The sequence below is a fragment of the Archocentrus centrarchus genome, unplaced genomic scaffold (assembly GCF_007364275.1).
Source record: "Archocentrus centrarchus isolate MPI-CPG fArcCen1 unplaced genomic scaffold, fArcCen1 scaffold_58_ctg1, whole genome shotgun sequence".
In the NCBI taxonomy this organism is placed as follows: domain Eukaryota; kingdom Metazoa; phylum Chordata; class Actinopteri; order Cichliformes; family Cichlidae; genus Archocentrus; species Archocentrus centrarchus.
The window spans coordinates 1,060,703-1,088,698 of record NW_022060279.1 but is presented as its reverse complement, the minus strand read 5'-3'; the positions used below and the strand labels follow the sequence as shown (position 1 = coordinate 1,088,698).

General features: G+C 41.8%; 2 protein-coding genes across 3 annotated transcripts; one reads left to right on the top strand and one right to left on the bottom strand.

Moving 5' to 3' along the window:
* Nucleotides 1-188: 188 nt before the first annotated feature.
* On the top strand, nt 189-9,452 carry tspan4b (tetraspanin 4b). The gene is made up of 8 exons (XM_030725551.1): nt 189-483; nt 4,113-4,182; nt 4,336-4,527; nt 4,696-4,770; nt 5,897-5,992; nt 6,309-6,422; nt 7,914-7,997; nt 8,434-9,452. The coding sequence occupies exons 2-8, from the start codon at nt 4,114-4,116 to the stop codon at nt 8,500-8,502; spliced, it is 699 nt and encodes a 232-aa protein (XP_030581411.1). The 5' UTR covers nt 189-483; nt 4,113; the 3' UTR covers nt 8,503-9,452.
* Nucleotides 9,453-9,599: 147 nt separating this feature from the next.
* Nucleotides 9,600-17,633, bottom strand: bcl2l12 (BCL2 like 12). Of its 2 annotated transcripts, none has more exons than XM_030725549.1 (8): nt 17,522-17,633; nt 15,084-15,255; nt 14,625-14,829; nt 13,094-13,307; nt 12,161-12,259; nt 10,842-10,918; nt 10,490-10,753; nt 9,600-10,370 (listed from the first exon to the last, which is right to left on the bottom strand). In XM_030725549.1, the coding sequence occupies exons 2-8, from the start codon at nt 15,251-15,253 to the stop codon at nt 10,329-10,331; spliced, it is 1,071 nt and encodes a 356-aa protein (XP_030581409.1). In that variant the 5' UTR covers nt 15,254-15,255; nt 17,522-17,633; the 3' UTR covers nt 9,600-10,328. The 2 variants fall into 2 exon arrangements, with proteins under 2 accessions (XP_030581409.1, XP_030581410.1); XM_030725550.1 differs by having other exon boundaries at nt 10,842-10,915.
* Between the last annotated feature and the right edge of the window lie 10,363 nt (nt 17,634-27,996).

Here is a 27,996-nt window from a genome sequence, read left to right as displayed (position 1 = left end):
TGTGCTGAAATGTCTAATGTACAGCACGTAGTGACCAAAAATCTCTGGAACTAAGAGAAACAGACACAATAAGTAGAGCACACTGGGCTTTAGAGCCTGTGGCCTGGAGGAGGGAGAAGTAATGTGAAAAACTGGGAAGGGGGAGGGACACAGACAACAACCATCTGGAAACAATCAGTGAGAGGAAGAGAAAGAGGGAGGGTGGGACAGATATAGACCGAGGTCTGTTAGAAAAAAAAAAGAACAAGATAAAGTTTTAAAAGAACCTTTAAAATGTAAATTTTACAGTTAGTTTGAGGAATATGACTAATTAAAGCAGACACAGTGCGGAGAAGAAGAGAACGAGAAGAACAGATCCTGCAGACGACCAGCTGGTTTAAGGACTGAAGACGTCTGCAAAGGAAAACCAAGCAAAGATCCAGATCAGGAGGTGAACGAGTCGGGAACACAAGTGTCACAAAGACCAGAGATCTGAAACAGCAGGTAGGGTCTGTTTGAACAGCAGAAATACTGGTAGGGCACATTCTGTCCCTATTCATTCCCCTTTCCCCTACATTATGGCTTTTCCTCTATTTAAGACATAAAAAAGAAAAATGCAGTGTGGTTGTGTTGAGGGTAGGAGTGAAGAGGGAGAGGACAAAGAAAATTAAAGTGTACTTTTACATCTTGATTGACAAACAGTCCATATATAAACTCTGAAATCAGCTACATGAAGTTCTGACAGTTTTCTTTGATAAAGACGTTACTGGTTGATTGTTTTCAGACCCAGACTTTGTCTAAATCTTTCCCATCAATTATAATTATCTAGATAGCCAATAAGTTTTTGTTTTAAGAAACTGTCCTGTTTTTGGGACACAGCTGGTAGCTGCTTAGACTTTAAAAAAGACAGATGAGACGTGTCTCTGTGCTCTGGATCAAAACCAGTCTTACTGTCAGATGGATGAACTTCAGGGTGGAACTAGAAAAATAACATGTTGTTTATTTTTATGCCTCACATGACAGTATTACATCTATTTATATGCATAATTTTTGGTAAACAAAACAAACTGCACTAGAAAAAAGTCTCATTGTCTTAAATAACAAATTCTATTGTTTATTTATTTAGTTTGTATGATTTTGTTTGAAGACTTCATCTTCCATCACTCGTTTGTGCGTTTATTCTATGATTTTCACAAATAAACTGTGTAATATCAAATTTTAAATACTTAAAAAAAGATATTCATCGACACACACACACACACACACACACACACACACACACACACACACACACACACACACACACACACACACACACACACACACACACACACACACAGAAATGAAAGATCCCATGATCAGACAGTTATGACCTGGGAAAAGTGCTAAAGCAGTGTAATAAATACAGTGAGGAATGATTTCAGTTCAGTTTAATTTTGTTTATATGGCACCAAATCACAGCAACAGGCTGGCTTTTCAGTTCCATCCTCACACCATGCGATGAAGTGTGGTTTCCTCAGAAGTTTGTGTTGTTGGTAAAAAATCTGGGTCCTGAGCTCTGTGACTCACAAAGTCATGGGAAATGCCTTCGGTGTTATAGCTGAATCTAGTGAGTAGGGGAGGAAACTTCCTTCCTGACAGAAATTTCCTGTGTGGAGTCGGTGGTCTGTGGCAGAAGCTCCCTGTTTACATATGCAGTCTTCATATCAAGAGCTTCAGAGTGCATTTTCAGTGCCTCTGTGGTGTGGTGGTTAACACATTTGCTTGGTAAGCAAAAGGATGCTGGTTTGATTCCATGTAGCACTGTCCTGTTCCATAACCCCCTTTGGGCTTGTGTCTCTTGCTAACATCAGGAAAGGTCACCGTGGGACAAGAAAGTAGGTTTATCAAAGTGCCTTTGAGGCAGGGTGGGAGGTGGGGAAATAAGAGAAAATGTATTTCCTCTTATGTAACACTTTAGAGGCCTTAGCCTTAGCCTCTCAGTTCAATTCAATTCGATTCAGTTTTGTATACCAAATCACAACACACACACAAGGTGCTTATACTGTAGATAGAGACCCTACAATAATACAGAGAAAACCGTCTAAACGACCCCCTATGAGCAGCACTTGGTGACAGTGGGAAGGAAAAACTCCCTTTAACAGGAAGAAACCTCCAGCAGAACCAGGCTCAGGGAGGGGGGGTCATCTGCTGTGACCAATCATTTACCAGGTGACACAAATGAAGTCTGTGAGTGTTGTTAGGCCTTAGAGTGGAGTTTGGAAGTGGTGGCTGGCTGGTGTGAGGACACTTAGAGACAAACTGCACTCATGCACATGCAAATATGTCCTTAGAAATGTGTGCAGCATTTCACAACAAAACACACCTATGATGCTGTGAAAAAGTATTTGCTCCCTTCCTGATCTCTTATGTTTTGTATGTTTGTCACACTTAAATATAATCTGAGTAAATACAAAACGCAGTTTTCAAATTATAATTTCTAAATGAATTTAGTGAAGGCATCCAAGCCTACCTGGTTTGTAATTGAACCAAATAACTGGTTGTGTCATTCATGTCAGCAAGAACTGCAATCAAGCATTTGGACTGGTTGTCATACAGCTTACATATTTTGAGCACTCAAAGCGCTTTATACGAAGTGGTAAATGGACTAGTTCTTATAGAGCGCTTTTCTCCTCTGCCTGAGCACTCAAAGCGCTAATACAACACGTTTACATTCACCCCATTCAAACTAAGCTAAGTGCTTTTTATTAACTAACATTCACGCTCCAACACTTGCGTCGGAGAGCAACTTGGGGTTCAGTATCTTGCCCAAGGATACATTGGCATGCAGACTGGAGCAGCCAGGAATCAAACCCCCAACCTTCTGATTAGTAGATGACCTGCTCCACCTCCTGAGGTACAGCTGTCTGTGTTTCAGGGCACAGGCACCTGATGGCTGGACATTCTTATTTCCTGGCAGAATTCATGGTTCCATCAATTACAGCAAGTTGTCCTGAACTGTGTAAGTTCAGCAGCATCTCTGACTGTTGGTATGACGTTCCTTTTATGACGTGCTGGGTTAGTTTTATGTCAGATGGGACACAAACCTTCCACAAAGTTCAACTTTTGTCTTGTCAGTCCACAGAAAGGTTCTTGGGCATCATTGGCAAATATGAGACAAACCTTTGTGTCCCTTTTGTCATGGGTGGTTCCTCACTGCGGCATAATGTGTTGCTTTTTGAGATGTTTAGCCTACTTCACAGGTTCTGTTTGGGGGATTTCTTCATTCAACAGGTCTGGCAGTAAACAGGCCGTAAAACTGCACTCAGCTTTCCAAATAATGTGGTCAATCAGTTCATTGAGGATTTAACATTCAGGGGCAATTACTTTTTCACATAAAAATGAATTATTTAAATTTGTTTGATGACCTGAAACATGTCTGACAATTATGCAAACAAGAAAAAAGGAAGAAAGAAAATCAGGAATGGGCAAATACTTTTTCACAGCACTGCAATTAAGAAATTCCTGATAAGGTTTCTTCAGATATTTCTTTAAAATAATTTATAATAACAGAAAGTTTGACATGCATGACATGGACCTTAACCTTGGTCAGAGAGCAACCATCAACTTCTGTGCCAAACTGACTGAACATTCATGTCAAAGGTCATCTTTGGTGTCAGGAACTGGACGGACACCAAACAGCAGTGTTCTGTGGATGAGCCTGCAGTGTGCAAGCTAATAATAACATCAGGAGAGGAGCAACTCAGCGTTTCCAGTCAATTTTCCACAGATCCAGTGCACAATGCAAATGGTCATGTGAGAGTGGTCAGAACAGAACCCTGTGATGGAAATTTAGCAGGAGTGCTGAAAGTGGGTCAGACCTTCTCGAGAGCCATAGCTTTACACAGTATTCTGAATGCACCTCCAGCTGTGCCAAAAATCCTCCAAAAAAATCGCTCCAGCAGTTAGACAAAAATAAAACGTGTGCCAAACTGAACTTACTGTTTTGACAGAGATCCTCCATCACACTCAGAGCACGACACATCACACACTGTACATTCATTCATATTCAACACTGCAGTGGATAAATATAAATGACTGAAATGGATGGTAACAGGAATCGACGCTCTTTCATTGCCTTCTTTCTTTCGCAGGATGTCGGTGTCTCAGCAGTGCTTATGTGGTGTCAAATATTTGATGTTTGTCTTTAATCTCATCTTCTGGGTGAGTATTTGCACGAGTCATTCCTAAGTTTAAAACACAGATTGTTTTGTTGCTTCGACCCATTTGGTGTTGCATGCTGCATTCATTCAATCACACTGTGTTCCACTCAGTGCTGCATTTTGACACTGTGTTAACATTGCATTTCCTGAGAAGCTAGGAGGATGTGGCCTGTTTGGAGTTGGAGTCTGGCTGTCCTTCACACAGTCAGAGTTTTCCTCTCTTCCACTTTCATTTCCGTCTCTCTCAGCTGCCAATCTGCTGCTAGTTGCTGGTGGTATTACTATGGTAACGGGCTTTCTGGGTTGTCTTGGAGCCCTTAAGGAGCAGCGTTGCCTGTTGTTTATGGTAAGCTGGTCCATATGACGGAGAAAATTAGTAGATTGCCTTTTAATCATGTAACAAAGGTGTGCCTTAAAATGAGAAATTTTACTCTTAGTGCAAAAACATATGAGTGGGATAGCCTTTATATGCTCTTAATAAAGTACTCCAACTGCTCTTATCTGCTCTGTGCAGTTCTTTTTGATCCTGTTACTCCTGGTCCTGATAGAGGTCACGCTTGTGTTGGTTACCCACATTTTTCATGACAAGGTGAGCTCGCTGTCTACAAGGTTCAAGTTTTCATTTTTATTTTTTGTTATTGTCATTTTTTCAGCTGCCACTTAAAAAACTATCAGTTGTTCCAGAGTGAGAACATTCAGAGGGTTGGTGTGGCAGGACAGGGTGAGATGGAGGCAGATGGTCTGCTGTGGAGACCCCTAAAAGAAAAAAATACTAAAAGGGATAACATTTCCTTCAAAAACTAAACATTTTTATAACATTTAGAAAAAAATCATTAACATTAACATTTAGAATCCACCTGAATATTTGTAAAAGCATCAAAAACAAAAAAAAGTAAAGTAACTGCCACCTTTCTACTTAGTCGAGCACTCAAAGCACTTTCTACTATAAATCACCCAATCACACACATTTATACAGCGCTATGATCGATGTCTAAGCACCTTCTAACACTCACACTCCGATGGCTGCATCGGGAGCTGGTGTCCAGCTGGTAGACGACCTGCTTCAAAATGTCTCATATTAGAAGGGCTTTTACTACCTCTATTGTTTCAGCACCTTCTCTCAAGATCTCAAAGAAAGCTGCAACAAGGAAAATGTTTACACCACAAAACTGACATTTTTGAGCTCCATAGAGCATTTTAGACTTCCCCACAACATCCCCCTCTGAAACACAGGTCCAGAGAGAAAATTTTGATTGTTTTCAAAGTTCTCACCAACTAGCTCTGCTCTGCTGCAGGCTTTATTTGAAAATGTGACAAGCCCCCCCCCCACTGAGCTACTATAAATGAAATCAAAGTTTTGAAACAATATAATTATATATTATTGTCAGAAAAGAGAGGTTCCTCTCTTATGAGGAACTTATGAGGAAACAGTCAGTTTAATATGAATAAATTTTGACTCTCTCAAGTAAAATCCAAATCCTCTCAATTAGGATTTGGATTTTACTTTTACATGTCGGTTTTAGCGCAGCCTTGTGTGACCAAATTAAATATATCGGAGAAGATTTCTTGACACAAGAAACATTTTGGCCTCGCTCCTCAGGCTTCAGTCCTCCTCCACATCACTCAGGATTAGTGTGGATAGCTAGTTAAAAGGACCTTTTTCAAAAAAAAACATAATAATAGAATATCTCTGTTTCTTTCACTTTGTTTGTCAGCTGGATTCAAGAGCACAAAAGGAATTAAAGGAAGATATGAAACTGTATAAATCAGAACCTGGACTTGAAAAATCCTGGGACAGTGTCCAGAAAATGGTGAGCGTTCTCATTAACAATGACTCAAGCCTCTATACAACAGACTAAAGGATATGCTGTAGAAACAATAGGATCAGATCTCAGATGTTTCAGCTCTTAATTAGTGTAAGGTTATTCCAACACTGCTGTACAGGCTGGGCCCAACAGTGGTAGTGATAGCACTGATACAGTCAGAAAGCTGTGACTGTGTACATCGTCTATCCCTGAGAAACTGATTTTGAGCAGTCCAGTCAAAAAGATATACATGAGATTTAATGTGTACATGTTTGATTTAGTTTAATTAGTTGGTGTGACTCTCCTCTTTCATCGCCTCCAGTTCAAGTGCTGTGGAGTAACCAATAAAACAGACTGGTATAACGTGCTGAATGGGACTCTGCCGTCATCGTGCTGCTCTGTTGGGACAGACGCCTGTGTTGAAGGATGGCCCGAGGTTTGCTGTTTTTGTTTTTCCATTATTTTGGTCGAAGCTCTCAAATGAAATCACTTGTCTTCCAGATGCATGAACACATCTGCGGCACGCACATACTCCTCGAGTAGATGGAAAAAAAGCCAATAACTGTTTGTTGTGATTTGGCACTATATAAATAAAATTGAATTGATTTGACTGCACACTAAACTCCGGTGGTAACTGTGGTGTCTGTTCAGAGCAGGAGAGGGACTCACGCAATAATATGTAGGTAGTTTAAATGTTGTGGTTGACTGTGTATTTAGATTAAATGCTGACTGGGAGGCTCTAAAACGTCTTCTGTCATTTCATAAATCATCTTTCTGAACCTAAAGAAAGCTGACTTTTAGTAAATGTATTGTAAAGGTAGTTCACAAAGAGTCACCAATTAACCCAACGCCACTAAGCGCATGTCTTTGGATTGTGGGAGGAAGCGCAGGCCATCTGCCAATCAGAAGGTTGGTGGTTCAATCCCTGGCAAGATACTGAACCCTGAATTGCCTCCAATGGATCCATCAGAGTGAACAAACATCTTAAAAAATAACATTGTGAAACATTGTTCATTCGTGAGCAATGAGACTGGACTCAATCAATAATAGGGAAATACCTTACAGTCAGCATTTAGGTCAAATACACTACACATGGTTATATGATGAAAAGTACTGGGACGTCTACACATTAAATCCATAAGAATGGCTGCTGAGCCACGGAAAACCCATCCATGAAGCTCAAGGTGCACAGTTTTTGTGCTGATGTTAATGCCAGAGGAGGTTTGGAGCTCCGCAGTTATTGATTCAGCTCAGTGTTTTTTATGCATCTCAGAACTCGGTGACCCCGCTCTGTAACTTGATGTGGTTCCTAAATGCTTCCACTTTGCATTCATACCACTTACAGTGGTGCCACTTTCTTGAGCTGACAGTCCCACGCTCACATTCAGTGAGCTCTTCAGGCTGACCCGTTCTTTGACCTTGTAAAGGCAGACTGCATGGCTAGGAGCTTGATTAGATACACTGTCGTCAGTGGGACTGAATGAAACATCTGAATTCAGAGATTAACAGGGGTGACCCAGTACTTTTGTTCATACAGTGTAGATCAGCAGCTGTTTAAGTCATCTGGCAGTAATGTTCTTTGTTTTGGTCTTTATGCTCATGCACCACAAGCATGTTTTTGTGTTTGGTTATAATGTACTTCATTTACTCCAACGTTGGGAAATTCATGCCTCAAAACAGCCAAAAAATCAAACGCTACGAGAATAAATATAAAGTAGAATAGTTCAAGTAAAGAAAATAAAGTAAAATTAAATAAAACGTAGCCCCATCAATGCAAATCTAAATAAAATCCAATAATACGCTACTTAAAACAGTTAAATATAGCACCATACATATGTAATGTTGATTTTAAATAGCTTCTCAGATTGTCTCTTGGCTCTGTCGTCTGCTCCTCTTCCTCACCTCTGTCTCCACATGTCCTTTGCAGCCATGCTACCAGAAGGCCAGAGAGTGGCTGCTGAACAACATCCCCTCTGTCCTGGTGTTTGGAGTGTGTATTGGTGTTGTGCAGGTAGTTATTGACAACATTACTGTTTTCTACATGTACACACTGTAAGTTTAAACTTAGGGATTGTTTGCCCATCTTTTTGGCTCATAGCACTTCAAATACAACAGATCATTACCAAAAAATATTTATCCTAAGCTGTACACGTTTGCACAGTCATGTGGCAACGTGGTGGTGGTGTGTGTGTGTGTGGGGGGGTATACTGAGTACACACAGTATTGCATAATTTTTTGGACAATAATGTTCATAGTTGTTGAGGGTGCCATGAATGCACAGGTATATTTTGCATTAGGGAAGAAATGGACATTTAGGTTACCTAAATGAAGTCCTACTCCAAAAACCTGCCACAATGAAGACAGAAGACCTCAGAGTAGATCTAAATGTTGATGCGGTTCTAGTCGCAGTAATGTAACGACCTGTGCATATCCTCTTCTCTCGTCAGATCCTGGCGCTGGTGTTCTCCATGCTCATGTACTGTCAAATCCTCTCTGTGGAGAAACACTTGGGCTAACTGGAGAAAAGCTGTTTAACTGATGTGATAAGAAACTCCTGACCTGAATCCCTAAAACTCCCAGTCCAGACTGGGATGCTCCACTGATTAATTTGGGTTCAGAGTTCAGTCTCTACATTATTGTGTGGCTATTTAGTCTGTTTCCCACACTCATGTTTTGTACAGAAGCTGTGTTAAGTAACCCACTAATGGTCTTTATTTCCTCGAGTGTGGATACGATCTGATAAATATTTTAGTATGATACTGAAGCTAGCAGCAACTGTATGATGCCTCTGGATTTTATTATTTATCCAAGATGTCAAGAACCAAAGAGGAGGGAGGATTCTTAATTTAATAACCTGCTGGTTCAGTTTGTGTATTTAATCCAACACAATAATAGGAGAAAATATTCTTGACAAGTGGACCCTGCAAAAAGACATTTTTATCCTGTAAAACTTTGCAAATGTTGGATGTATATCTGGTTCACTTATTTTACAGCTGTTTAAATCTTTTTATTGCTGCAACATTTTCAAATATTAGTCATTCAGAATGTAACTCTTGGTGTTTCTGTGGAGCCTTCACCTTCTCGCTGACACCGAGGAGCAAAAACACACAGACACAGGAAGTACTGGTAAAGTTTATTAGATGTGAGGATTACTGATGTACCAGGATCATTTTTATTCAAGCACAGAAAAATACAAATGATCCTGTCTGACAACAGTTGGAGCGACAGCCTGATTAAGCCTTGTGACACTAGCAGAACGTGAGCACGTGATGACTTTAATAAACTACACAGTTATTTTGCAAAAACACCTGAGCTGAATCAAATCGGTAATCAGACGATGGAAGCTCGTCAAATAAGACCAACCGTTAATGCCTCTGTCATTACATCCTGTTTATTTTAGTGTTTTCCTTATAAGTTATTGCAATTATTTGAAGTAAACCAGTGAACTATTAAAACCTTAAGCTTACAAAGATGGATGTTTGAGGTCATGTTATGTAAAGTGCCTTTGTAATCAAACAGTAGAGGTATAAGAGGCTCAAGTCATCATCATATTCACACAGTGTAATACAGAGTAAACACAGCTCGAAGAGTTCGTGTGCGGTTTCAAGGTCAGTTTGTTTCTTTCCAGTCACAGTCTAGAGCAGTCGGAGACCCCCCCGACACCCACCCAGTGTGCATCAAACTACTCAGCAAATGAGAATCTGAATTTCAGTTATTTAGCAGCCGCTGGAGGTTGTGAGAACTTTGGGCCTCTTTACTGAGGTCCTCATACAGGATGTCCTGCTCCTCACTCACGTTACACTTCCATCCCTGCAGAACTCATTTATGCTCACAGATAATTATTTCTCAGAGCTGCACCTCAGACTCCATTCTGCTCAGTGGTGTTTTATACTTTGTTAAACCATGTTGACTTTGTTGTGTTATGCTATAAAATAATCCCACTGTCCCCAACTTTTTACAGAAGTATGCAACAAAATACAACTTCCTGTTTGAAGAGGAAGCGTCTATTATATACATGTCAGGTCCATCTGATCACAAATATATACAAGAAATGAAAACAAACAGGAGCTGAGGTTTTAAAAAAGATATTGCACTGATGAGTTCAAACCTGCTCAGTCACTACAATCGTATTACAGGTACTCTCAATTTAACTGACAGGCCTTTCCTAAAATTATCTACACAAATAACTTCAACCTGTACTCATGTTAAACAAAAAGCCTTCCTGATGTCCAGATCCACAGAATTCAAAGAGCCTTCAAGAACTCTTTAGAGCCGTCAGTGAGAAATAAACAGGCGCGGTTTGTCCACCCCTCTGCTCTCATGTCAGGTCCAGTCTTGGTGTTTAGTCATACTCCACAGACTCCTCCATAAACACTACTTTCTCCTGCAGATGAAAGGAAAGTTTGAATAATAAATAGAGCTCATAACATTCTTCCACCATCCAGTGGTACTAAGGGGCCCTTTGTAAAGCATAAGCAGGAAAAAAAAAATCAAACCGCTTACCCATCCTCCGTGGCTTTTGACCCATGGGGCAAAGTTCTCCATGTAGCACTCTGCATAGCCTTGCATCCGCTGAATTCCTGTGGCCGTCACTATTCGCCGTGACACTTCCATGCTGACAGCCAAGCGCTGCAGCGTAGGACTAGCTGGTGGTGCCTGAGAAGGGGCCTCATCTACCTCACTGCTGCTCAAAGCATCAAGAAGTTTGGCAAAAGATGGATATGAAAGACGGGTCAAACTGGAGCGAAGGAAAGGGTCCGACTGGATCTGTGAAATGATGTATACTTGGTTTAAGCACATGAATGCAAACACTTGAGCAAAGACCCTACAAACCATATAATGAACCAATACCCACCTTAGTATTGATGGAATCTCCCTCTGAGGAGAGCACCTTCACAAGTTCCTGCACTACTGTTTCTTTATCACATACTGCTGAGAAAAGAAGCAACAACTTTACTGAGGATGAAAGAAGGTATTACAGCTCCAGATCTGTATCTATAATTCAGGAATATAATGTGCTTCTGAGGCACGCTGAGAACCTGGCGTAATGAGACATAAACGAACAGAAGTGTGAGAGCTTATTTTGTAGCAGCTTGATATCAACTGGGCAGTGATTGGTACTTTCACCTGGTACTGTCAACAAGGTTCCATTTCAATTCAACTGAATTTTATTTATATAGCACCAAATCCCAACAGTCGATCTCAGGGTTTGAACGCTGGCCGAGTACATGCTCCCCATTTGTTACTCCAGCCGTCTCCCACAGCGTTAGGTAACTGGTCCTTCTCATAACTAAGGGAGGGTTCAGGTGACCCTGAACCCTCCCTTAGTTATGCTGCTATAGGCCTGGGCTGCTGGGGGGGTTCCCATAATGCACTGTTTCTTTTCATTCACCTCTGCATTTAATCATTAGTTATTATTAATCTCTGACTCTCTTCCACAGTGTATCTTTTGCTCCAGAAGCTCCTTTCTCAACAAGTTTTAGGTCATCTCACACCATATTTTACGTCTCTTGCTGTTACCATCCACTCAGAGCTTTGCTTTAATAAATTTGTTCTGTTGTCAAACACGTGTTACCAGTTAAGAGTTATCTCCATTTTCAAATCTTCTGTCCCTTCATGATGTAGAAAAAGTCACCCCCTAGCTTTTTTACTTCACAGCTAGATTACTGTAAGTCCCTATAACTAGGCCCCCCTGCTGAGATCCTACTCATTGTTTTAGTGGACAGGTCCTCGCTTACATCACCGATCTCATCTGGTCACATTCAGCTTTACAGATTCCAAGATCTGTTTGACATAGAGAGCTCCCATCATCTCTGCATTAGAGTGTAATCAACCTTTATTCCCTTTCAGCCCGCTAACCTCTCACTGTCCTCTGGCTGCTGTTTGCTGGTGAAGCTTTCTTAATCTGTATTTTAGTTTGACTCTTTACTTTTCTACTTATATCTAATTACACATGTAGGTATTGTGCGGTCAGTTGTTCACAATATAAATCACCTTGAGGGGACAGTTGTTGTGAATCGGTGCTATAGAAATAAAACTGAATGTGTGTGTATGTACCAAGTACAGCATTTTGGTCACTGAAAGTGGTTTTTCAGTGTGCTTTAAAAGTAAATTCTACTTGAGGTCATTTGTTACTTTACTGTGCTCTGTGAATCCTGCTGTGCATGCAGCTACCTGCTGATGGCTGCGCTCTGGGTCTCTTTATGCTGGTAGACTTCTGGGCAATCTTTTCCAGCTTCTCTGCCACCTCTGTGTAGAACTCAGGAGGGTGATCTGTGTGGACAAATGTCTCTGAAATGCCAAGCTTCATCCTACAATGTGACTTCTGTCACTCAGTCAAGTATAGTTATGTTCACCCAGGATGCGATCAGTAACACTTTTTCACCTTCACTGTCTCTCTAAAAGACAAAATTATTTTAGAGTGTGCAGATTCCTCACAATAAAAATCCCGCAAACATTTAAACATGTGCTCTTGGATGAAAATTAGTTACAAAATAAAAGTTGTACAAGAGAAGTTTCCTCTTTTATTTTTTAAGTTTATCCTGATATCGAGGTCCGGTGTCCTGCAGCTTTTAGATGTGTCCCTGATCCAACACACCTGAATCAAATGGCTGAATCACCTCCTCAGTATGCAGTCAAGTTCTCCAGAGTCCTGCTAATGACTTCTATGTTTGACTCAGGTGTGTTGAAGCAGACACACATCTAAAACCTGCACTATAACACCGGCCCTCGAGGCCTGGAGTTTGAGACCCCTGAGTTAGAAGAACCTGAAAAAAAGGAGTAAGAAAAGGTTACTGTGTAAAAGCTCCATTAACCCTTTTACTACCACAGGGGTCACCAGAGACCCCTGTGGTAGTACAAGGGTTAATGGCCCTCTAACATTTCTTACCCTGAACTAAGTGATCAGAAAGCGTCACAGGATTATACTACTGACTTCACCACACAGCACATGATGAGAACGAGTTTACATGTAGACATATGGAAATTACATAAATGTGTCTGTAACACTGTAATACTAGTCTGCACAAAAAAGTGAATGTTGTGCAGCTGTCTGATCGAGTATCAATATTGCTTTGTGTAACGCTGTAACACAACCACAGAGCTTACTGGGAGAGATGAGTTGTGGTGCAGGCTCTGGTTCTTTGTTGACTGGTAGTGTCCCCGGTCTCTGAGGATGAGGGGCCGGCTCCTGTTTGTCCTTAGCTTTCTCTAACTTTACCTTGAAGAAACTGGACAGCTTTCTTTTGATCTTCTTTCGGTTGATCTTCTTTCTGTCACGATCATCGTCCTCTGATGCAGACGACGGGGATATGGTGTCATCCTGTAGAAAGAGTTTTTAATATCTGTCCCTTCAGGTCTTGGTGTTTTATGCTTCACCAACAGAAGCCTAATCTTTTCCCAGTGATTTATTGACCATCTCATTAGTGTTATAATGGCACTAAATAGTCCACATTAGACATTCTGTATGCAGCCAAGAAGCAGAAATGCAATACTGATAATTATGATTAGAGAAACAGCTAAATGAATATGTTTAAAAGTAGGTTACATTAAATGTAACTGCACCAAATCTCAGTCATCGATTATTATTTATCCAGCTTCCTTACTGATGTCAGTCTCAATAACAACAATAAACATATCCCTAATTACAAAAAATGTACATACACTGTGTGAAATCCAAAATATCTTAATAATATATTATAATATCTTAACTTGATTCCACACACCAACAACAAGGATCTACAATTTTTGGAATACTGGCTGAAAAGAATCTGAATAAATATGGAATAAAAAAATTTGTGCTGTCTGGAATTTCACTGGATTTGCTCACTTTAATATCTGAAGCTACATCAGGAAAACAAGCGAATACACGGATATCTTTAAAAATACCGCTGACAAACCACAAAGCTGTTTTTTAAAAATCAGAGTGTTATTAAAGTTATAGAAAAAAATGCTGTTAATATTCTGATAGATGCTGCAATCCAATTCAATTTTATTCAGCTATCACCTCAGTCACCTCAAGGTGTTTTATGTTGGAAGGCAGAGACGAGAAAACGAGAAAACTATCAGGCCATCTGCGAGTGGGACGGAAGTGCTGTTACAGGAAATGGAGCGGCTCTAATACAGCGCTTTTCTACTCCAGCTGAGCACTCACAGCACTTTGTACAACACGTCTGCATTCACACATTCATACAGGCTCTGCTTTCCATATCAGTGCAGTGCGTTCCATCCAACATTCACACCCCGACAGCTGCATCGGAGAGCAACTTAAGGTTCAGTATCTTGCCCAAGGACACTTTGGCATACAGACTGGAGCAGCCAGGAATTGAACCACAAACCCTCTGATTAGTAGATGACCTGCTTGACCTCCTGAGCCACAGCTAAAGTCAGCAAACAAGTGTGTGAAGCTTGATGTGTGTAGCTTGAACACTACGCATCTATGAATGAATTTCCTAGGTGAGATCGTTTGAGTTATCAGGTTCACAAGATTTACAGAAAACTTGACCCCTGACCTTTAGCTTGAGGTCAAGGTCACTGAGATTCAAACTTGTCCAAGTTTGAGTACATTAGTGCATCTATGGCACTAATCTATGACAATAGCTTAGCTGTTTTAGCCGAGCTAAAAACAACACTGACTTACTTCCGTTTGGTCCTTGAGCTGTGCCACTTTATCTTTGCTCTTCTTGTCCAGTGAGCCTGCAGGGTCTTTGGCAGGACGCTGTGTGTTCTTACGAGATGGCAGCTGCTTTATGAGGCCCCTGAATCCACTCTTTTTTTCATCTCCTGAAGCGACATCTTCAGCCTGAGAATCCCTCCCATCCTTCGTTTTTGGCTTTGGGGTGGAGCTAGCGAGGGAGAGCAACAGAGGACAGCATCATTAAAAATACTGAGCTACGCTAAGCTACTTTTGTGGCTGAATGATTACATATTGCTAAAGGGCAAATAGTAATATTATATTTTAGTGGGCAACTAAAACTGTGAAAGATTAATGAAGCTGAATTTTGCTGTCTCTAAAAGTTATGTTTAAAAAAAAATCAACACCCGGTCTGAGGTAAATGGAGAGACAAAAAACCAGCACAACAGCGGTGAGTTATATTACCTGTACTTGCGGTCATCGCTATAAGCTCCTCCCACCCTGCCAGGCCTGTCTTTCAGAGGGATCAAAAGGGCGCGTTGGAGAAAAGCCTGGAGGACTAGATGAGTCTCAGTCTTGATCTCCAGCAGAGAGATCGAAGAGACAGATGAGCGGCGTCCTTCAGAGTTTGACATCGCTAACATAAAGACAGTTTGCAAAAATATTTTCTTAAGTCACATTATAACATCCTCAAAACAAACTATAATGGAGCTCTCTCATGACAGCATGACAGAGGTAACTGTTAAATAGCACAGAGATGAAACGTCCTGTGTTTGAGCCTCCTGGTTGGCTGGGGCCTTCTGTCTGTTTAACATGAACAGCCTCATTATAATGAGTCAGCAGACATGTCAGCTAACAAAATTAAGCACAACATTACAACATCATTCCAGTCATAGCATTAAAGAGTGTCCTCTCATTTTAGCCATTTCAGGAGCCCAGCCTATCCCAGCTGTCACAGGGCGAGAGGCAGAGTACGCGCTGTACAGGTTACCAGCCTGTCGCAGGGCTAACACCGAGACAGACGCCTGATTTAGAATCACCAATTAACCTAACCCCACTAACTGCATGTCTTTGGACTGTGGGAGGAAACCGGAGTAAAGCCACACAGACACGGGGAGAACGAACTGCACACAGAGAGGCAAAGCTAACCACCATGCTGCCCCACAATGTTTCTCATTTTAGAAAAAGAAAGAAAACAGGGTTGAGTGCAGAGCCGCTCCAGAGTTGGTAACAATCACAGGTCATCAGCAAACTGATCTTCATTTTGTCCCTGTCAGGTTACAACTGATTTAAAAACAAAATGTAAGACTGGGACTCCAGCTTCTAATCAAAATTCAAGCTGGGTAAATGATACTGACAGACAGTATAATAAAATTATATATTATATCAAACTTTGATTTTGTCTATGATAATGACAGAGTGGACCAAGATGATTAAGAGGACTATTTTCTTTCCTCAGATGAAGCTCAGCACTGACACGTGTTCATATTCCTCGGTCCTTTGGGTTAACGTGGAGGCTGCTCTCTGCACGTCCCCGCTGATCACAGCTTTATTTCTCTGTTCACACATGTGCATCACTCATGGTGAACAGAGCTGATCCAACTTACTCTGTTCTCAAACAGGAAACTCAGTTGCTAATATCAGAGTTGATCAACTCAGAGTTTATTTTTAAACCCAAAGTTTGCTGGATTAGATCCCAGGTTACGGGGTGGCCGTGGCTCAGTTGGTAGCACAGGTCATCTACTAATCAGAAGGTTGGTGGTTTGATTTCCGGCTGCTCTGGGCTGCATGCCAAAGTATCCTTGGGCAAGATATTGAACCAAGTGTTGGAGTGTGAATGTTAAATAATAAGCACTTAGCTTAGTTACATTTGGAAGTGCTGGTGTGAGTGGATGAATGTAAACATGTTGTATAAGCACTTTGAGTGCTCAACTAGAGTAGAAAAGCACTATATTTACCATCTACTCACTGGAAGGTTGGTGGTTTGATTCCCAGCTCCTCCACTGTCCATGGACACAATACTGAACCCCAGCTGCCCCGGTGCAGCCATCAGTGTTCGTTAGAAAAACCACTTTAACCACAGGATAAAGTGATTTATTAATGTATGAATATGGATCACAGTAAGCACACTCTGCCGTTACCTTTAGAGTAAAATGCTACTGGAAAAACTGCATAATGCTTTAGGTCCGTTTATTTTTCAGTATGTGATTTATACACGAGTGTACTTAATTTCATTTTCACTTCATTTTCACCGCTCACACACACCAGGTGATATTCATAATAAAGTGACAGCTCTCGGCAGGTTATGCTGCTGAAATCGATCACTTTCTGCTACAACAGCGGCACCAAATACAGGACCTGAGACCCCCCGCTGAGAGCTGCCGTCCCAGAGGCTTTGTAAGGACAGGATGGAAATGCTGCTTTGCATTATGACCAAGTCCCCAGTGTTAGATTACCTCTGAGGGGAGTAAAGGGCTCCGTTACACTAGCTCCCGGGGTTTTCACCGGAATCCTCGTCCACATTCAGATCATTTTCTGATCATTTTCTGATCATTTTCAGATCATTTTCTGCGGTTTCGGTGCTCATCGTTAGAAACGCAGGTTCGAAAGAATCGGGACATTCCGATCGTTCCACTCAACCTCTACCTGCACCAGGAAGTACGACCTGATAACTAACCCGGCGCGACCTGTAGGAGCCAGACGCCACAGTGTAACCAGTTTAATATCAACAGCTCATTTTAAAGAAGGAAGACCAGAACCGGGACGACCAGGTAAACTAAGGTTAGCCATCCCCAGAATGACAAAACTTTTCCACCGCCAAAGTTTGAGTTAAAAATCCCAGCAGCTCTCACTGAATGTAACTCCAAACCAAGACTGAGATTACTGCAGTTAAACTTTTGTACCTCGAGGCGAGTCTTGCTGTGTCCAACTAGACCCCAGCTGAGTTTTAGCGTCTTCTTTCACTTTGTTTGCGGACCCACTCTGAACTACATGCTCTTCATCTTCCTCTCCTTCTTCTTGAATTACGCTCGACAAACCAGCCTCCAGGTGCATTACCGCCACCTACTGGACTAGAGTGAGGACGTAATCCAGTAATTCAAAGATAATCAAATAAAATTTCTCTGAGCTCTCTGCACTGCACAGCATGCACTACGTTACACTGTGCTGCTGTTCTTGTGTTTGGGAGGGAGAAACCAAACAGCCTCTTCACAAACAAATGGCACAACACAGAACAACCACCTCAACAGGGCAAGACTCAGCTGCACATCTGCATCTGAAGGTCAAAGGGCACTCTTTTGAGGATGCCAACATTCACATTTTGGACCAGGAAGACAGATGGTTTGAAAGAGGAGTGAAAGGAGCATCTATGTCCACTGTGAACAACCATCACTGAACAGAGGAGGTGGATTACCTCACCAACTTTCCCCCACATACAACGCTGTCCTGAGCTCCCTCCCCAGATGCCTCAACCCCCATTCATACCTTTGTTCCAGTGACCTCAATAGGTCACATGACACAATGGAGCAAAGTCCTATATTGGTTTCACCTGAAACCTCTGATTGTAATGATCCACGCCTCCTTTCACACCTTGGCACACGTGATTATGCACATGATCAACAGAGGGTCATAACCACCTTCAGGGGACCACGCCCACTGGGGTGTAAATACCTGGGTCTGTCCACCTTTGGTTTGAGACCTGAAGAAGCCTTTGGGATGAGAGGAGGAACATCTTCAAGAAACAAAAAGAGGTCCAGTCGCCTTTTTTCAAGGTCTAGAGAGTGTCTGCTCTCTTCCTCATGGTTATTGTAGTGGATCAGTGCATGTTCAGCAGTTTCTGGTGTATTACAATAAAAACTGAGTCCTGTTGGGTGTTTGCCTATTCTGTTTGCCTACACTGCACACACTACATTGTGGGGTACCATTATCACCTATATGCCTACTTGGATATTCTGCACCTGCCTTTACTTCTGTGTCCTACCAAACAGGAAATCTCATGCCCGGTTTTACAGTCGAACATGTACTCCTAGTTTTCTGAGACTGAGAAGCACCTCTCTCTCTATAACACGCCATAATCACCATTTCCTTATTGTTCTGAGCTTTTCTGATTTCTACATTATCCACTGTCTTCCTTCCTTAAAGAATCCATTCTGATACCCAGAGAGGATCATAATTCTCCAAAAAGTGGGATATTCTCTCTGTCATCATCTGCTCCGTGGTCTTCACGAACTGTGATGTTAATGTGATGGAGTCTGTAACGAGATGGACCTGGCTTTATGACTGCCTGCTTCCACATCAATGGGATTGTACCTTTATCCCATATAATAATAAACCGTTTTAATATAAATTTGAGTGTGCTGTCTTTCATATGGGCTAACATACTGTAACAAATAGCATCTTTCCCTGCTTCTTAATTCACTGGTCTTCTTCCTGGACTTCCTGTATCAGCTCTGCAAAGTATCAGTTACATTGTATCATTAGTGCACAGCACGGCTATTTCAGCACTACTCTTCATGCTCCTGCTTTCACTCCTGATGCAGCTTCAATCCAATCCTGGTATTTGAGACTTGTACATAAATTGGAGACATTTTTGAATTCCTGTCCATTCTTTCATTCCACTGTAGAATAACTGATACCACGAAGAGCTGCCAGACCATGACTGAGAGTTTAACCCTCTCTTCCTCTTTATAATACCAAGATACTTCTTAGCTGATTTCACAACAATCTTCATTTTTTGAATTTTTCTCTCTGTCTGCACTGAGCAGTTTATCACTCCAACCATAATTCCATAATAAGCCATATAAATCCTTTCTCACAGTCAGCATCTCTTCCTTCACAGTTTCCACCACAGCTGTTGCCATTCTCTGTTCTCCTGCTTCCATGCTGTAGATGTTCTCCCTTGGACAGAGTTCTAACACGCTGCACTTCTGCTGCTCTATTCCAGCCATCTTCATCGCTCCATCATCTACGTCAGTTCTCCTCTCACTTCCTGACCCATTACTACCCTCTGCCACATCCTGTCCATTCACAAACCAGCCAGCCATCCTCCTCACCATCCGCTCCGCAGGCTCCACAGTGCACAAGGGAATCTTCTTTCTTTCTCTTAAAAAAAACAAAAAAAAAACACGATATTTTCCTCAATCTATGAAGTGTGACTGCTTGTAAAAGCTACTTTTTCAGTTCAGCATGTGTGCTTAAAATGAGGAAGAATTATTGGAAGGTTCCTGGTTCGATTCCTTGCTCCTCCAGTGTATGTCTGATGGATAAAGCAAATGTGCGTGTCTGTGTGTGAGAATGTTGTATGAAGTAAGTGTTTCATGGTCAGTAAAGCTACAAAAGTGTGCTGTGATTGTGTCACGTTGTTGATGTGCTGACAGCAGCAGCTCACTGTTTGCTGCCCAGTGTAGTTTGTACATGGCTCCACTAGGTGTCCATATTTGTGCTGTCAGCTGAAGCAAAGCCTGACGAAGCGTCAGGAACGCAGATTTAGCCTTGAGTTTTAATGCATCCACACACTGCTACCTGCTGCAGAAAACAGCACCAGAAAAACAGACTCCAGCTTTCTCACAAGCCTCCTGTGACAAAAGGGAACAATCCACACTTATTTCTTTTGCCTGACATGTAAAGTTTACAGGAATATAGAGCACAAGTCTGCATTATGACACAAAGTGCTTAAAATGTGTCAAATAAAACACTGTGAGTGGTTAGTAAGACTAGAAAGGTCTTAGTAAGTCCAGCCCATGAGAAAGTCAGAGGGTAGGCAGCAAATCAGGAGTAAAGTGTGTCGTGACTCTGATTCCAGATTCATAACATGAATGAACTGAGAGAAGATGAACATAGTGCAGTTTAGGACACAAAACTTTAGCATCTTCTATGCTGTCTATGACGAGATGTGACGCCATGTACCCATCAATATGAAGAACATGTGCATCAGAATCTGATGGCATATTTGGAGGTTATGTTTTTGGTATCATCTGTGTGTGTGTGTGTGTGTGTGTGTGTGTGTGTGTGTGTGTGTGTGTGTGTGTGTGTGTGTGTGTGTGTGTGTCAACCTGCCTGTAAACACGATAGCTCGAAAACTCGTGAATGAATTCTGATAAAACGTTGTAGCGTTGCAGAGTGAGGCCATGTTGGGTCTTGGACCTCGGGTTTGAGTTCTGGGAGTGTATGATGTCGGATTTGGAATATGATTTATGTTGTTTTTCTTGAGTTTAATATTTTCCAGTGGTTCTGAGTTCATCTTGGCTCCTTTCCATGTCCACTCTTGTCTCTGACTGAATTCACTGATGTCCCTGTGTTTAACTTCCTGTTCTTGTGTCAAGTTTGGATGTGTAAATGTCTCAGTGTTAGCTTCTTCCTGTTTTATTTTGATAGTCTCTGGATTCTTGTGTTTTGTATTTAGTTCTACTTCCCTTGTCTCGTCTTCAGCCATTAATCCCAGCTGTTGCTGCTGCCTCACTGTTGTCCTGTTGTCCACTGATGTTTGTGCGTTCTTCTGTTCTGTGTCTACCTGAAGATTCTTGGGTTTGGATTGTGTGTTCCTGTTTGGCTTCTTGGAGTGTTTTCTTTTGTTTGTTTGTTTTTGAAGATAAATTCAGCATTAAAGCAAAAGTCTGCCTGCTCAGTCCTTCATTGGGGTCCACACTGTGTGCCACACTGCCCGCCTTTACACAAAAACTGACAAAAAGCCTTATGACTGGTGTGTGTTGTCAACATGTAGAAGGTACCACATAAAGATTTAAAAGGTCAATAGATTGAGCTGAAGGTCAAAGTGATAATAATGCTATATATATATCCATCCATCCATTCTCTTCTGCTTATCCTGTTCAGGGTTGCGGGGGGCTGGAGCCTATCCCAGGGTACACCTGTACAGGTCACCAGCCTGTCACAGGGCTAACACAGAGAGACAGACAACCATTCACACCTGTGGGCAATATAGACACCAGTTAACCTAACCCCAGTAAGTGCATGTCTTTGGACTGTGGGGGGAAACCCACACAGACACGGGGAGAACATGCAGACTCCACACAGCGATGTGTGGGTGACTAATAATGCTATATAGAGCTGTGTAAAACTATGCTTCCTACTGCCATTGTTTGCATTGCGTACGGGCATACAGGGAATGATATCTGGGAATTCTAAATATCACATTACTTACATTACATCACCTCTGACCTCTTCTTGAAGGTCAAACTTTCAGAAACCGTCTTTATCTTTAAAAGTATGTCTAAAATTGTGCTGCCTTTGTTTGTGTTGGCATCAGTTATGACATGGTGCTGGTATTTGGGATTCTAAATATCACATCATAGTTTGCATCCAAACATCATATCATTTAACTTTATTTCAAGCTGACCCCAAAATGTGTTATAGTCAAGAAAAAGAGAATGAGCTGCGTAGTTAGTCAAAAACATACTATAGTATAATATTAAAGTGAATACAGTACTGCTCCATTAAAAGGAAACACTGCCCTGAGAGTGAGAGTTTGGGCACTTTGAGTTTGTTCTCAAAATATTTGCAGAAATTTGCACTTTTTCATTTCATTTTATTTATATTTTAAAAGACATGTTTCAGGTTTTTGGATATCAAATGGATCTCCACGTTTGCAGCTGTGGTGGAGAGGAGGTCACTGAACATACGTTAGGGTCAGGGGTGACTAATTTAGCCCCAAGGAGAGACACAACAAATGTTTATAATATCACAGATTTGTCACAAACAGTAGCAGTCATAAGTTTGGACACTGACTCGTATTGAGAATGAGAGACACAACCACCACCTTCACCAGTTTTCTCTGAATGTCCCACAGAAACAGTACTTTGGAATAAACGCTGCCTGTATGCAAGTTTATGTTATACTTGGTGTGGGTGGCTGTGGCTCAGGAGGTAGAGCGGGTCATCTGCTAATTGGAGGGTTGGTGGTTTGATCCCCAGCTGCTCCACTCTGTGTGCCAAAGTATCCTTGGGCAAGATACTGAAGTTGATCCCGATGCATTTGTTGGAGGGTTTGTATGAACATGTGGGTGAGTGAGACATGCTGTAAAAAGTTTAATGGTAAGATTTGCCAGATTAGTTTTCTGAGTGACAGTTTCTGGTTTTGATAATGTGCGTTCCTCCCGTGTGTCCCAGCAAGCATATAAGGATACAAAGAACATGACAGAAGAATGTTTTCTGCAGTACTGATGTCTGTTTTATTTAGGAAGGCACTGAAGTGATCACAGTGACATAAGTCCAATGAAAGAAATCAACAAGACGAGAATGATAATAGCTATGAAACATAGGCAGCAGAAAATGATGAGCAGTCTTTAGCACAGCCCCCCCAAAGCCTGTCCAGCGTCACTAATATCAAGACACTGGTACAAGGATTGGGAGTGACCAGGCCAAGAAGGCATGAATTATAATGATGCCTGCAAAAATCAACAAATAAATCACAACTGTGAAAATCCCAGAAACACATTGTGAAACAAACTGCTTCACAACCTTGGAATATATCACAATAAGTCAAAGCTCTGCAGTCAAAACAGATGAGAGATCAGGCTTTCAGTAAATTCCTTTTGAGATCTTCAGAGTTCAGAGAGGCGGTCGGTGTAAAGAGCAGATAAACACGTTCTCAGTGTGCTCTGCTGAACTTTGCTGTTTCTTACCTCCTGCAGCACACAGCCATTTCCTCCTTCGCAGCGAATCTGTCCAGCTCTCATCTGTCTGTATGAATGAGCGCCTTCTCAGCACCGCCAGCCTCAGCTCTTTCTCAAGCTCCAAACTCCAGCTGCTCTATCTGTCCTTCTGCGCTGGGCCGGTCCTCATGTCACTTTGTCTCACCCCCAAAAATCAGTGTTCATCAGAGCCTGAGCCAATGAGGAGCCAGGCAGCAGGGTGAGGCACTTCCTCTGTGACAGGAAATTAACAACAAACAACCGACCGCGAGCAGGGGGAGGGGGTTAATGAGAAAGGGAGATCAAAAGATGCTGATGTTCTGATGGCTGTAAGTCGAGTTCTGAAGGGGATGAATATGAATGCTCTCTGTACTGTACAGTACATGTATTTACTGTAAAGTTTCACTGAGGTGTCAGAGTAAGCTTCTGTGCCACTGATGCAGTCAATATTTCTGCAGCTCTACATGACTGTAAATGCTCAGTTTTCTCTTTATTATCTACACATTTGTACAGTGAAGCAGTGCACACGAACGATTTATATGTACGCTCTGACATTTAAATACTTTCACTGGTCAGAGGGATTTTGTATTTACAGAAGAACTGGAAAATTGTGTTTTAATAACTTATTATTACAAGATCCAAAGGCAGAAATGAACTGAATTTATTCCACATATCAGTTTGTTCCAGTGAGTCAGAACGCCTTTTAACAAAAACAGGATCTTCACTGTGAGCTTTGCTCTGCAAAATGTAACCGCTGGGTAACTGTTATTCATTCAGTTATGTAATCACATCTTATCACGAGGAATGCTGCAGATACAGGTCCAGAGCTTCACTGCAGGTTCATGTCAAAGTAGAAGGAGGAAAACTTTGATGGTGGCCTCGTTGTTGGTGGCAGATGGAATAGTTTCTGACTGATATTCTGCGATTTTCAGCACAACAATCGACCAACTTTATTTGAATTACTGTGAAAAACAGACGTTCGGCGTTCTGAGGATCACAGTGTCTAATTAGTGGTAGAAGTCACACAGAACAGCCAGGGTGGCACACTGACACAGGTCCAAGCTTGGCCTTCAACAAGAGGAGACACACAGTGGACCTTCATCCTGTTATGGACAGTAACAGGATGTAACATGATAATGCTGCAAAGTTGTGTCAGACTGGAGATCAGTGAACTGCAGTCACCAGTAAAACACCTTTGAGATGTGGTAGTAGGAGCTGGCACTGTGATCTATAGAAATGATCTGATGTAATCACGCCAACATTAATGAGCATCTCAGAGGAATGTTCCAGAATTTGTGCAATAGCCGACTGTAAGAGCAGTTAAACGCAAAGGGAAGCTACGTCCAATAATGCTATGGTATTTTTAATAAAATGAGTGTTAATAGTGATGTATGATGCTAAAGGAAAGTGTTTATGTGCACACCTGTAATGTTGTTAAACCATAAAAAAGGCTGCTTTTAATGTGGTGAGGCTTTTAACCACACAGTGTAAAACACTGGCTACTGAATTTACCTGAGCTCAGGGGTCCTTCATCAGCATCCTTCAAACACAGTTTTAACATGATGGGAATCAACAGTGCTGTGATTCAGGCTGTGGTCTTCTATAACCGCATCATGTGACTTCAGAGAAAGAAGCACGTGCAGCAGGAACTGGTGTGGGACTCAGAGGGCAGGGTGCTGAAGGAATGACTGTGATGTTCAAAGACAGCAGATACTCAGACGTGGCCTCGATAACTACTGGGTGGGGTGCCTGGGTGGGGGATAGTTGTTTATGAAGGAGATCTAATCCCACTTGTGATCTGGTGCAGCATTCTTTACCACTCTCACCACATCATTAACTTCAAACTGCATTAAGCAAACAACCTGGAGAGTCTGACCTTATATGGTCAGGAGACCCTCTGGTATGGACTTAGATGGAGAGTGGTTATCTTTGCAAGAAGATGGGCCTCTTCCTTGATTATGCTTATCATGATTCATTTTCTGTTTGTTTGTTCTTTGTGTTAATGATACACTATCTTGAAAGTATAATTTCATTTCTGTCTTAATAGATCAATTTCCACACAGATATAGAAGAACCAAACGCTAAAGAAAGCCTGTTTTCTGGAAGGTGCCTGGCAGTCACGTCCTAAAATTACTGAAAATATGCAGAAACAGTTCGTCTCTATTGTTTTCCTCTCCTCACAGTAGCAGCCAACGATTCTTTCTCTCAGACCAGCAACGTTTCAGCTATACATCTGTTAGTTGGAGCTGTTTGCAGTGGGTGTAGGGATCTGTTAACAGGAAATCCACAGTCACATGGGCAGGAAATGCTGCTCAGACACAGAAATAAACAAGACATATAAGGGAAACACAGACACTGCAGTGCTAACACTACAGTTGGTACACAGCATACAGGAAAGAGGACCACAGAGGGAATGTGTCACTGAAACAGTATATGTCACTTACTGCAGAGTTCTTTCTGCAGCACACTTCATGACACCAGTGGGCTCTGAGCTTTCACTGTATGGGTGCATGTGTCGCTGAATTCAGGAGACAGCTGTTCATATCACCGACATAAAACTATCGCATGAAGAGGAGAAGAAGGAAATCTTTACATATTTCTGTTAACCTACGCATAGATTACATCCATGGAAAACCATCCCATAATTAGATCTCCTCAAGCTCCTCCACCCTCATGATTATTCCCTATCATCATGTCTCTCATTTACAAACACACACACGCACACGCAGTGTTTATATACATTTGTGTGTTTCATACTCCCAACTGTTGTGTGTGATTAAAAAAAAGTTATTTCCAGGTTACAAAAAAAGTCCTAATGTTTAATTATGTGATGCATCAATAACCTCAGTTAGACAATTAGAGTCTAATCAGAAGGACCTCTCCCTAACAATAAAAGGTTGAACCGATCATCATCCAGAAAATATAGCTCATGTTTTGTGTGTGTGTGTGTGTGTGTGTGTGTGTGTGTGTGTGTGTGTGTGTGTGTGTGTGTGTGTGTGTGAGCTACTTCTCTTTTAAGAGAGTTTATATAAGTAGAAGTGCATCATACAAAATCAAATCAAACATGGAATTGCGCCCCCTGTGGTCATGGTGCAGGATGGGGCCATAATGTGGAGACTCAGGTGAGCATTCATATTGCATGATTCATAGTACTGCATTTGTGTTCACTTTGCACAGTATTTGGCTGCAAAAAGTGAAGGGTTAAGCATATGCATCCTGCACAGACATGCTTGTGTGCAGGTAAATAAAGGGACCAGTGTGGCTTATTTGTAGGTCTGCAAACAAACAACCGCCTGTGTTGCATATCCATGTTTACGTGTTGAATTTTATTTTGCATGAAGTTCCATCACACTTCTCCTTTCTTCACAGGCTTTGTTGATGGTTTCAGCTCCATCACAGCATCTTCATGGGTCACAGGATGCTGCTGCTCCACATTCTCCACTATTCTCTGTAAACAAGGCAAAAAACACAACGCATATAATTTGTTGCCAATTGTTGTGTCTGTAACAAAGCACCAAAAAAGGAGAACAAACAGGAAGACAAAAATGGAAACAAGCACACAATCTCACTTTGTTTGTTTGTGTGAGTGAGTGAGTGTAAGTGTCTGTGTATTGTGTGTTTGTCATGAAATGTACTCAGCAATGAGGGTGCAACAACGCTCCCCAGAAGCCCGAGACGGACAGAGAAGGACCCAGCAGACCCGGGCTGCCCGCCACACCCCAGGAGCGCTGAAGAACCAAGGCCACACATCCCAATAACATCTACATGCCAATCCCAGCAGAAGGAAGAGGAAGACCCAGCCAGAGCCCCCACGGCCAAAGTGTAGGAGCACCGGAGAACCAGAGGCACCGGGCAGCCGACCCCACCAGAGACCGCCTACCCCAGCACAAGCCAAGAACAGGGCCCAGGGCCCCGGCACCTGGGATTCACACCCATCGACACTGATCCCCCTCTGAGTGAGGAGTGGGAAGACCCACCCGCCCATCCCCCAATCATCAACGTTAAAGGTGAAGTGTTGGGTGCATGGGTTGGTGTATGTGGATGTATGAGGTGGAAAGGATGAGTCTGACTGTGAGGACTAGAGTGTAATTAAAATTGAGGGGACAGATGTGACATAAGCACCCAACAGCTGGTCAGCAGTACTCATCCACACTGCCTCTCAAAACCCTCACGGTGCTAATAAAAGGGAGGGGGCAGACAAAAGGGGAGTAGATAGTTTTAAATGTTCTGTTACCCATGCAGGTATTTCTAAGTTCAGTTGATTGGGATTAAATCTTGCCTTTATGATGGACCTCAATTGCTGATATTCAATAAATTTACTGTTGCTGATCCCATATTTTGATATCAGTTCTTGGAATGAAATAAAGGTTCTGTCTCGGATAAAAAGCTCTAGATTTTTTTATCCCTTTCTTGTGCCATGATGGAAAATTCAGTAACAAATATTTGGACTGTTCCAAATAGGTGTTAGTTTACAGGGGATAATTCCCACCAGGCTGTCAGGGAGGAGCTTCTGTTAAAGCTTTTAATGCAGTTATGGTGTTTGATACTAAAGTTAATGATCAGGGATTTTTATTTTTCCACAGAGAGTTTGTTCTCCGTCTGAAAGGCTTCATTCACTCGTGATGGTTTGTTTTTCCATAAAAAATTTGAAATGTTTGAGTTTAGTGAGCAGAGGGTATGTTAGAGATCAATGAGAACAGATAACTGATTTTAGGCAAAGTCATCCTTTTATTT